This window comes from Grus americana, chromosome 2 (assembly GCF_028858705.1).
Source record: "Grus americana isolate bGruAme1 chromosome 2, bGruAme1.mat, whole genome shotgun sequence".
Classification (NCBI taxonomy): Eukaryota; Metazoa; Chordata; class Aves; order Gruiformes; family Gruidae; genus Grus; species Grus americana.
In genome coordinates this window covers 93,545,301-93,557,760 of record NC_072853.1, presented here as the reverse complement: position 1 = coordinate 93,557,760, position 12,460 = coordinate 93,545,301, and the positions used below count along the sequence as shown (strand labels likewise).

The 12,460-nt window shown below is 42.0% G+C and overlaps 1 protein-coding gene across 1 annotated transcript in view; it reads left to right on the top strand.

Annotated features, from left to right (window-relative positions):
* The first annotated feature begins 6,456 nt into the window (after nt 1-6,456).
* Nucleotides 6,457-12,460, top strand: part of ECI2 (enoyl-CoA delta isomerase 2) — a 32,869-nt gene continuing 26,865 nt past the window's right edge. The window contains exon 1 of the mRNA XM_054817372.1: nt 6,457-6,588. Coding sequence (XP_054673347.1) covers nt 6,527-6,588 — 62 coding nt within the window. The 5' untranslated portion in view covers nt 6,457-6,526. The remainder of the gene's footprint in view (nt 6,589-12,460) is intronic.

The following is a 12,460-nucleotide window of genomic DNA, read 5'->3' as shown; positions in this document are numbered from 1 at the left end:
GTGTTTGTGCAGCACAACGGCCTATGCAAGGGTGATCACAAACAAGCAGAGGTAGAGATTGCTGCCACTTACAACACATCAAGGCCCAGAGAATCCCACGCATGAGAAAAATGTTTACTAAGACAATTATTTGATAGAGAGTGAAGTTCACGATGCAGTCTTTTGCTTACTGGGACCATTAATAGTTTCACTATTGGCTGGCCCCTGTCAGCCAAAAAAATGTGTAGGAACTTAATATCTTCCCCTACCCTTCTGTCAACTTTGGTCATAACATACTAGTAGATGCACATTACTATTGCTTTATAACTCACTTCCTAGAGGAGCAAGCTAACAGCCCCATTTATACCTACTTACAGAGATACTTTCTGTGATATGAGAGTAAAACATTTTAGCGATATAAACAGCCCAAGACAGAAAGCATACCAAATCCCTCAGAGGCTATACAGAAAGTGAAACAAATCCCTCAGAGGCGATACGTTAATGCTTTAATGTCATAAGCTGACGTAACAAAGCACTGCTGCTGAAAGAAGCAATCCTACTGCCTGTCAGGCTCCCTTACATCTCCCTCCTTGGCACCAACACGAGCACGCATTCATTTGTGTGATGAAAAGGATCAAGGGTTTGATCTGGGTCACAATTAACCTTTATTCATTTACTTACTTGGTTTTGCCTGGTTAATTGTAACTCAGATCAATTCCCTGAACCAGTTCAATGCTTGGCTATGAAAACAGCCGTGTTAGCAGAAAAGAAGGCATGGGAGTGAACCAGGAGGGACTGAGGAAAATAGAAAGACTGCTCTTTTCAGTAGCAGTGTTTGCTTATGCTGGATTAAAGTTTAAACTGTGAAATGATGGCCCAAATTACTTTTTTTTTAAAGTGAAAGTACAAAAAGTAGGAGTGCAGTTCTTTGGCAAAAGAGTCTGATGAGCCCACAGCCAGCACCTGCATCATTTAATGGTTCAGGAAACTAAAAAGGACTCCAGCTTAGGAAGATTTCAATTCCTTTAATTAACAACAATTCTGTTGTTAGTTGATTCATATGTAAAATAAGACTCCTGTAACCACATCTCCTGACTGAACTCCTGCCAACAACGTTTCTTTCCCAGGTGCTCTTAGTGTGAAAAACCGATGCAACCCAACATACCACTTTAGATGCATTCAAATAGTACTTTCTCATTTCCTGCATTTCACAGATTATTTTTAAGTAGGTATCTTGCCAGTCCTGGCAAATAGGATATAATATGTAACCTTTCACAAATAACTGTAGGACTTAGAACAGCAGGATGAGAATGTATACATTCCACAGATTGTTAATAGGGGTTGCAAATTTACAACATATTTAAAACCATATAGGTCTTTCAAAAGCTGAATATATAGATTTGCTGGTTACCAGGTAAACCTCTACAAAATCTCTGAGGTTGTCTGGTATGTTATTTGCTAAAAAAAAAAAAAAAAAATTAAAAAAAAAATTACTTGTTACTGCACTTTTGTTTCTATTGTGGTTAAACATCTTAAGAATAATATTCCTACGCAATTTAAGTCAACACACTGAGCAACCTGCTGAAGAAAGAGTAGCAATTTCTGAACACCAACACACCAGTTACAGAGAGAACCCTCAAAACAAGATTACCAGATAGTTTATTTAAACATGTAACAGTGACTTGTAAGAGCAGCTTAGTGCTGGTGATAAGAAGCACTAAAGTTATTAGGACTACAGAGTATATAGCCTTCTCCCGTTTCTGAATACTGGAAGCAAATGGTGAATGACCAAAGTAAATAGGAATCTGCCCATGTTCTACCTAAGGAAAATTGTACTAGACCCTGCACAACACAGACACCTCCTGTAGCTGTATTGTAAAGGGATCAGAAAGACCGTACAGTGAAATACTGAGAGAAAATATTGCGAGACAGTAAAGCACACAGAGAGGAGGACTAAGCAATAAAAATACATTGTGACGGCTAACTTTATGGCACACTTGAGGCAAGTCCTTCAATAGTGCAAAGTGCCTAAATAGTTACAGTACGTTACAGATATGAGGCTTAGCCCTTCAGATCCTCATTTGTGAAAATAGTTCAGTGAGGTAGACCTAAACTTCTGGTCCAGCTCCTATGATCTTAATAAAAATGGTATGTGTTGTCCAACTCAATGCCAAGAGTTTTGGAAAGATTTGTAATTCAAGATAGAAGAGATCATGTTTTTATTTGAGGAGGATCATCTGCAGCTAGATGGGGTATATTAATTTGCATTCATGGTAAAAGAACTGCAATGATTTGGAGTAGCAAGGATGGTTTTGGATGGAACCTTATTGCTGAGTCTGAGAAGACACTGGCTCAAAGCATGCACCAGTTGGTCAGTGGAGGTGATTAATGAAAATCGTGGACTAAGAACTTCGTATTTTAGATCTGAACTAAGGACAATGCTGCAAAAAGGCGATTCCTCCAGAATTACTGATTGCCTGAGAATGAACCAGCAATCCAGCCAAGAAAAGTGGAGTAGAGCACTGTATAATTAGTTAGCTGCTGATTAGACTTGTGTTTCTATTTCTCTGTTGATAAAAATCTCTGCTTAAGTAAATTGGTCCAAGTCTAATTTCTTCTTGGGTGTTGGGAATTGAGCATACCTTTCATGCTGAGGTAAGAACGTGGCCCACAAAAACAGCGGTTTCCAAAACCAGGCATACAAAGACGTCGGAGATTAATGCCCTTTGCTAACATTGTAGTTTCCTACACTGTAGCAGCAAAACTATGAAAACCCCTCTCCCACATGTCTGAAATGGCTTGTCATCATCAGTGCAAAAAACGTGATAATATCACACAAGTAAGTCCCGCAGGACTTATTGGACTGATTTTCAAGGGGAAGGTGAACAAATCAACAAGATAACTTTCTGTTAAATATGTATTAAAGTTCCCTGTAGTGATAATGCTGAGCCTTTTGCCATGGAAATCAAATTCTGAATAATAAAGTACCCGACACATCTGCTTCCTGGATAAACAAGTTCTATCAAAAAGAGAACAGCTGCCTTGTCATGGTAAAGGATGACAAATATTCAACTCCTTAATACTGATTTCAGTTCAGTGACATTAAAGAAAGCATATTTCAGAAAATCTGTGGGAAACACTGGCAAACACTTGACATAAAGACTGCAGAAATTTTTGCAAAGATGCAAGAATTATCATTACAGCAAAAAAAGATGATTGTGCTTGTCAGATTGCAGAATATTTTGCAATCCTGAAGAAACTGGAGTTGCAGATGACACAGTGATAACCTTGATGTAACAGAATCGGCTCCCATGATGTCAGCACCATTCCTCCCTTCCACCGTGAAGTTATGCAAAACACTGTTCAGCAAAGAACCTGCAATTACGCTGAAACACATAGCACATAGATATACATTACAACAGCCAAACCACTCATTCTGCAACCAAAAACATCAGGAACCAGTGGTCTGAAAACTTAACGCGCGATTTTGTGTTTCGTAATAATGGCACAATAGTTTCTCTAGTGTACACATAGCTTAATAGTTATTATGACAGGACATACACATGGTAAAATGCACTTATGCACATATACAAAGGGTCAGAACAAAAGTGTGTAACATTTAGCCACACTTAAATCCCATCCTGTGAGGTATGTGACTTCGCTGCCCCAAGATCCCACTTCCACAAGTAAGAATACATTGCAAAGAAGAAACGGTTAAAACCACGCAAAGAAAAAAAGTAATATCATGTATGTAAGGAAAAGGTAACAACACCAATAGAATAGAAAGATGCTGATGTGACATGCTATTCACAAAATGCTTCTTTAATATTCTAGCTCACCTGAGCAGTCAGACGAATGCTAAGGAGCTAAGTAGTTGAAAGGAAGACAAGAGAAGAAAAAAGAGAGAAGAAAAAAGGAAGGAGGACATCTGGAGATACAGGTTTCTAGAGACAGATACATATAGCAAATTGACTCTTGTAGACACAATACATGGATTGTGATATGTATCTTAGAGAGGTGATGAGAAAAAGAAGTCACTGCAGTTACTATTTCTACTATGCATACTGCTGGTGTCTGTACTGAATTCCTACAGCATACAATCCATCTTTGACTGAACCCAGAGATGTCTTTTTGCTCTCTTCAGGTAGAATTGGAAAATATTCATTCATTCTCAGAAGTTCCAGTGTGATTTTATTAAAAAGGCAGGCCTATTTAAACTGATATACATTCAATAGAAAGAAATTAAGAAAATTAAAATATAAGATGTTTAATCTCAGATATTAAACAGCAAAAGCTTTCTGCAAGTGGTATTGGGTGAGAAGGAAGCTCCCAAATAAAGTATAGCTGCATAGAGGCAACAGAAAACATACTGCAAGAGACTATCTTGCCTTGGAATTGAAGTGGGTTAGCTGGGTCTAATGGGTCTTTTTCAGTACTGTTAGTTATCTTCAACTAAGCAAATATATAAAGGCTCTTATGTTTTCAAGAGGGTAATAATTTAAAGGCAAAGAGAATTCAGAAGTGCACTTTTTTTTTCCTCCTCATGTAGCTTCTGGACAGTAGCACAAAATGTAAAGCTGTACTACTCTGAACTAAAGGAAAGAATACAAGAATTTTACACAAGGATGAAAATGCAGTCAGGAAAAATCCTTCATCTTACCATTAACAATAAAATGCTAGAGAGGGCATTGTCATTAGGGACTTGTTTGTCAAACAATAAATCTAAGCAACTTACCAAATGAGTTCTCTAGGGAGTCTTCTCTAGATTCATTACATTAGTGCTAACAATAGTACTACAGTAAACTTTCAACTGATGTTCATTACATTACATTTCTGTAATGATTTTTTCTGGCCTTTTCAAAGTGCAAGACTAAAACTGTTGTGTGCATAAGCTTTCAGTAAAAACAGTGTAATTATTTCACAAAACAAATGCTAGCAGCTTAGAGCCAAATTCTCTTTCTTATTCACAGAAAGCCTCATTCCTATCTGTCAGAGCAAAATTTAGCCCATAGTTTCTTTTTATGCATGCAAAATACTGTCTCTAACAAAGTTCTTACTTAAAAGCCATGAGTTTTGCTTGATTAGGGCTAAGTAAGGATATAGATCAACAATAGCATTTACTACAACACCTTTGGGAAGGTGTTTTCAAAGTCTTCTAGAAACATGAATTAATTTCACCTCACAGCCCCCTGTAGCAGAGAAGGAAATTGCCACTGAGACACTAAAACACAAATAAATACCTATTTTAAGTAGGTCAGCTAGAGGTGCAAACCAGTAGAGGTTGTGTCTGAAGTTGAGAAACACTAGGCTTTTGGATCTGTAATCACAAGTAAAATTCAAGCTGTATCAAGGTCAAAGAGCAACACTCATACTTGAAATCCAAGGCAAAAGTATGATTTGACCAGGGTCATACATCACAACCTTGACAGCATGATGAAAAAAAGTGCCATCCTAATTCCTAGTCTCTATCAGTTGTCTACACTTTTGGAAAACTATAACCATTTAAGAAAGGAGAACCCCACAGTTCATTAACAGCTTTCAAAATGTTTATCCTTGAGAGGGAATTCAAAGTCTTAATTGCATTTACTTCTGGGAAGAGGAAAAAAAGAAAAACCAGGACTAAAAGGTGATTTTTATTAGATGTATTTTGAAAGGAGACTAACAGAGCTGAGTATTCGAGTCATGAAGATCATCCCAGCACCTGACCAAACACAAAAACATCTTTCATAGAGCTGATAATGTTGGCAAGAAAAAAATTAAATATACCATCAGGACCTGAAGCTGAAAGAGCAAAAGCTTAGCAATAAATAGCAATATCTTTTAAGTTAGATGGGGCAGACACTAGCATTTATCCCACCTTTGCCCGGCGCCAACCCTGAGGTACAGGCACGAGGCTGTTCAGCAGCCCGCCAGGCGACTTGTGTGCAAAAACAAGGACGCAAACAATTTTAAGAGGTACCTAGCATGCAAAAATAGAAACATAATGCAAGTAATGGCCCTGAATAATAACGTGATATATGCTACAAGGCGCTTTTGGGGGCTGAGACGAGTCCATGACTTTTGCCCATGGAGGGCTTCTGGTTTTACATCCCTTCGTTTTCCACAGACCGCTCTAGCGACTTTGGCTGCCCGTCAGGTTTCACACGGAAGCCTGCTTCGTTTCTGCGCCCGAAATGGATTTTCTAGGGTACGGCTTCAGAGCCCTGCCACACCGCTGTGCGCGGCCGCCTGCGGCCACGGGAAAGAAGACTCCTCGCCCGGCCTCTCCACCGGCGCAGGCCTGCAGCGCCGCCGCGGGGCCGCCGCGGGGCCGCCGCGGGGCCCCCGCGGGGCCGCCGCGGGGCCCCCACCAAGCCCGCCCCAAGCCCCACCGCTGCCCCCAAGCGGCTTCCAGCGAAGCCGCAGCCCAGCCTCCCCACGGAGCTGGAGGCGGTGCCCTCTCCGGGGAAGGAGTGGGCGGCTTTAATCCCCTCAGCCGAGGGTGTGGCGGCGACTCCGGCGGGGTGGAGTTTGCTGTCTCCTCCTCCTGCCCTCACTCCCCCTTGTTATGGCGGCCCGAGCCCTGACCTTGGTCCGCAGGGTGTGCTGGCGGTCGCTCCGGGAAACAAGGTGAGCTCCGATCGTCCGCGCACCGTCCCTGTGGCCGCGGGCTCTGGCGCCGTCCTGTCCCGGGGAGGGACGGCTCTGCGAGCCGCTGCTTTCCTGTCTTGCTCCCGGGATGAGTGGCCGGCAGCGGGCCCTGGGCAGCCTTCCCCCTCCTCCCGCCGCCCTGCTCCTCCAGGGTCGCCCGGTGGGGCCCCCTCACAGAGGTCGGGGGAGCAGGAGCAGGCTGGGGGCAGGCAGCGGTGGGGCCGGGGATGTGAGTGCCGTGGGACGTCAGGAGGACCGGCCGTTGCCTCAGGCCGGGGCAGCCCCACGTCTCTCCTGCCGGGGTCTGGCGTGGAAACCAGGTGCCCTCCTACCTGTGCCGCTTGCTGAACTGGGTTAGCTTTCTCTGTATGGCCCATAGGTACGTGGGTAATGCGTAGGGCGAGGCGTTGCTTTCATCCTAAGACGAGGGAGATCACTTTCCGCTTAAGAGAGGGATCCTTCCAGCCGTACCGCTCGCTTTTTTAGTGATTGAACACACTGGGGCAGAGGGAAACCTGCGTTTGATGCCTTCCTCAGTCAGGGCCTACACCCTCATGTTTCTGTCTCCTGAGGCAAACGTTTAAACACCAAATAAATTGTTGGTTAGGCTGGGAGTAAGGCATCTGAAACCGTACTGAAATATGGAGAAGAATGTGTGATTCTGTTTTTTCTTGGTTTGTTTTTTTCCTCCTCATCAGTCCCACAAAAACAAGCTTAATTGTGTGTCCAGCTAGTTAGGGTTTCTTACTAAGACTATTCTGCCTTTTCAGATAGTGATACAATATCTCCTGTGGTGTGCCTTTATTACATACCGCTTTTAAGCTGTTTCCAAATGTTGTGTGCAGTAGTGCGCACTGTGCATCTTCAGTGTTAGTTGGGCTGTGGGAAGCAGAAAGGATGGCTTGACTTGCAAATAGAATTGCGGGATTGACATTTTCATTGAAAATGGTTAAATTGGAAATTCCATGGTAAAATTGCTCGTGTATGAATAAGAATCACACAGTATGTCCATTTGAGGAATTTCTTCTTCCTATCAAAAATAGCTTAATAAATACTCCAACAAAAGTAAGCATTTGGTGTGTTGCATATACTTGGTAAGCAAGTTCTTCAGTAGAATAGTGAAACGGCCATCATCATACCAGTCGATTAAAGACCTGTAATACTCTGACTGTTAACAATATGCAAATTCAACTGTTATAGTGCACACTTTCATAACTAAAATGCTTTCGCTCAAGTATCCAATTATCTCCATCAGGCATGAGTGCATCTTGACCAGAAAACCGTAGTCATTTATGCATTAAATTGTAATATTTTTCTCCAAAAGCTTTGTGAGAAATTATTTGAAGTATGTACATGAACATCTTAAGATACAGGGAGAAACAAAGAGAACGCGAATTTTGTGATCAGCATGACTTCTACCCTCCTTTCAAAAATACAACTCTCTAGGCAAGCTTTCTACAGATAAATGGTATTAATTTAATATAGCTAAGCTGGTAGAATGAGAGGGACGGAAAGCTATTCTAAATTGGAAAACATGTAAAAGACTGGCCTGCTGGACATCATTAGGCTAGTGGAGTCAGATGTATTTGAAACGGCAAGATTCTGTATGTGATATAAGGTCATAAATAAATATTAATAATGGGTTAATGTTTTTAGTATATAATTAGATACAATACAGGAAAATAGTGCAATTTTTTCCAATGGTGGAACACCAGACATGTGGGCTTTATTTTCTATATCAGCAGTATACTAGCAGAATTATATCAAAGACTGGCAGCCTTGCTGCACCAGTGAATTTAGGAAGCTTTTTTTTCAGTCTAAACTCAAAAAAAAAAAAAGAGGCATATCCTTGGAGCACTGTGAGAGGAAGGCTCATACAAACATAAGGACAAAATACAAGAGTTCCTCTTACTTTGTTGTTTTGGGTTTTGTTTTGATTTTTTTTGTTTGCTGTTTTTTTTCCTAAGCAGGACATTCCTAATCCTTTCAGACATGGATTTGCGACTTCACGGGCACCTCTCCCATGTGTGCACTTCTTGTCCTACCCTGTCACAATATGTAATTTTTCCAAGTTTGAATTTGTCTGAGGAGGAACAACACTGACACAAATGGGCATTCAGAAGAGTCTTACTGGGGCTGTAGCCATTCGACAGCCTTTGCATTTAGCTGTTTGAGATTGGAGGCCCCACAACTGCGCTGCTGTGAGGCAGGCTGTACCTGTGTTTGCAGCAGGTCAGACCCCTGGGAGCAGAATGTTTGCTGCTGGGAAACCTAGATCTACGCTGTCTTTGTTTTGGGGGTTTCTTTCAGGCTGGTTGTAGTATGCCTGTCAGCGACTAGAGGACATCTTCTGATTTTATGTAATCTAGAAGGGATCTACCTCCTCTGTGCCAAGACAGCTCTGCAGCACAAACCAGAGGAATGGCGTTGGCATCAACTTAGAGACTTGCTCCAAAAGCACTCTCCTGTTCCAAACTAAGACAGTAACATAGCCACACCCTAACTTCCTAGTTGGTACAGTTATCTCAGCAACTTTAAAGGAGGTCAAATCTTGCCAAAGATCAGCTTTTCCACGAGCTACTCTTTTATTTCTCAGCAGCTCTGATGAGCCTTTTTCAGAGGAGTGCTATTAAATGCTGGTCTTTAAAGTGGAATGAAAACCGGTTAATTTTTTCTTAAGCTGTGGCCTTGTTGGTCTTTGCCTGTGCCTGGAATACTTCCTGCTTACAGTAAATCTGTCTTTACTACAGTATCTGCTTTTCAGCTTGGGAGGCAGCAGTCTTAAGGGTTCGAGCTCACTTCCATCCTGGCTCTTGAGCAGTGTCCCAAATCTCTTCTTGGCTTCCCTGCATCATCTGCATGTTTACAGCCCACCCACATGGCAAGAGCTCAGGTGCTATTAAGTCCCAGCACAATGTGCAGCAGTCCTTATTCGGTCTCTGCAGCCCTTTTCTGTTTCTGTCTGGGAATTAATTGAACCTGCTCCCTGAATTGCTTATCCTTTATGTAGTAGTGCAGCTGCATTCTTTGGTTGTTATATCAAGGGCCCCTTGATAAATTTATGGCAAAGCAGGACATCATAACCCTTGCATCTCCTCCTTTTCCTGCTTCTAACTGCAGACCTTATGGCTCTTTTTTGCCATCACTCCCACTAAGCCAGTCAGATGTAAGGTCCTGCGAGAAGGCCAGGGTGTTTGTCTTTGCCCTGGAACTGTGCGTGTTATGAGGAAACTCCTCCATTGAGGGTGGAGGAAGAACTGATCTCGTGCAGCTGAGAGATTATTTCTGGCTTCATCGAATGGCTGTGCTCTGGGGCCTCTCTCAGTGAGAACAGGCTCAGTATTCCGGGTCATTCCCTGAAAATACTTCTTTATTGCTGCTAATGGTCTATAAACTGTGTCGTGGGGTTTTGTTTGCTTGTTTTTAATGTGTGAGGAGGATGGAAATACAGTCTTCCACTGCTACATATACGTAATAAAGTTTCCTGCACTTGAAGATAATTGCAGATGTCAGCACATGCAGAGTGCATGTAAGCCTTGTCGAAAACCTCTTTGAGGTTACTATCATCCTAGAGATGACCAGTAAGTTTGGTGGTATCCTTTCTTCTGTCCTGTTTCTTTTTCCCAGGTTTGGCCACAAGGAGCTCATCAGCCTCAGAGGGAGTCTGCCTTGTATACCTGTAGTGGGAAATGTGTAGTCCTTTCTGTCAATCCTATTCAGATAGCTGTGGTTGGGTACAGACATGCAAGTTGTAGTAGCTTTGTTCTGATATTCTTATGCCGGCTGAGCAAAAAGGACACTATTGCCTCAGCACTTCTCACACTTCCCAACTGCCAGGCCCTATTTCTGTATTGCAGCAGCTGCTTTCCTTCTCTTTCCTACTGTCCACTGTCACCCCCAATCCAATCCCCTTTTACAAGGAGGAGGACTGGATTTTTGTAGTGTTGCTCTCAAGTATTATGCTAAAAAACTTGTTTGCTAACACTCCTGAGTCTTCTGTGGGTCTATACCAAAACCTCTAGTGCTGGCAGTAGAAGCTGCTTTTATGCCTGAAACGTTTGCCCTTTTATGCCTGAAACTTTTGCCCAGATGTTAGGTCTTGCCTGAGTTGGATGTGGTTTCTCCACTGATCTCAGCATGGCATAGGAAGCAGGTATCCTGCAACCTCCTGAAACATCTGCCCACCAACTTTCCCACCCACTAGCAGGTGGGTGGGAATGCATCCTGGCACATTGACATATGAAATGTGTCCATGTGCAGGGTTGTGTTTTATCCACAGATCCTACCCCAGGGAGGCCCTGGGGAGTATGCTTTTTACTCCCTATTGCTGTCTTACGTGGGGTCTTGTGTTGTGGTTTCCGAGTCTCTTAAGTCATGCCTCTTGGTGCTGTATCTCAGGCTCTACTAGCTTGCCTTGCTCAGCTGTTTGCTGTATCCTGTCAGCCAGCCAACATTTTTTTCTGTGACAGATTTCTGTTTATCATCTCTCCTTGGCTTATACTAGATTCCGTACATCTTGAGTACTCTGCTTTTCCTCCTCTAGGTAACTGCTTATCTTTTCAAACTTCCCTTTAGTAGGTCAGACCTCTAGTTCTAGTTGATGTTTGTGAGACAAATTGTCTTGCCCAACCTTTGACTAACTGTGGACCACAGATCCTTGCCTGACCACCAGAAGAGCAACCAGAGCACATAACTACCTTGATTTTAAACATTATTTTTTTTCTTTTCTCCCCAAGCTCAGTCTTTTCTGTCTTGGTGCCGGTCAATAAAAAGTTTAGAGAGCTCGTCGTATTTCCCTTACCTTTTAAGTAGTAATAATTTTCTTTTTATCTCCATTTAAAAAAAAAGGCAAACAAAACTTTCTTTCCTTTCTTGAAACCTTCCCCAATTTGACTTTTGCAGTAACTTTGCAAAATACTAGTAAAATCAGCTTCCCCTAACATTGTGACTGTAAGGTAACTTTCAGAGTCTTTCAGAAAAAAGGTCTTCATACCACTGATGAATCTTGGATTTCTCTTTAAGGGTTAGGATTCTGAAACATAGCCATTAGGGTAAACTCACCCACTGTCTTTTGAATGTTGAGCCTAACTAGTCAACAGAAAATGAACAATTAAATCTGTTAATGGGAAGCTTTTTCTGCAAATACTAATGTTAACTGCATGAGTTATGACATCTTGTTTGCACATGCTGGTTTGCTGATACAACTTAAAAGACAAAAGGCAATGGTGAAACGATTGAACAGTTGTCAAGAAAAACATCTTAATAAACATACGTCCTTATTTAAGCACCCTCTTAAACTATTTTGAACAGAAATACATGTTGCAGTTAAAATCAACAAAATGAAATCCAGAGCAGCAAGCTCACTAACTGTATGTAGTTGAGCTGGATTTGACAGTTCACAGCTAATATCAAGCCAGGGTGTCTGGAAGTCTTGAAGATGGATTGGCTTGGAACACAGCTTTCTGTTGTAGTTAATTTGCTTTGAAGCAGCTGTTCATTGAAGTCAGCCTGACCTTGGCAGCTTTGTCTGTTTAAAGTCAGTGATCACTAGGTGGTTCTGTAGCAGCTTTGCTGCCGAGTTCAAAAGAATCTGATAATGTGAATGCAAATAAAGTGGTAGTTAACTACACTTTTTGTCGTTGAATTTTTCTAGGCTTGAACAGCCATTCTCTCCAAAGTGGGCTCTCAAGTAGCTCCCACTTGACATGAGAAACCACAGTTTCTTTCTGCCTTGCTTTTTAAGATTTCTCTCCCCATCAGAAGTTAATTACGATTTTCTCAAGGAGAATGCAAACTCATTTTCAAACGTTTGGGGTGTGGTTTTTTGTTTTTGGTTGTGGGGTTCTTTTTA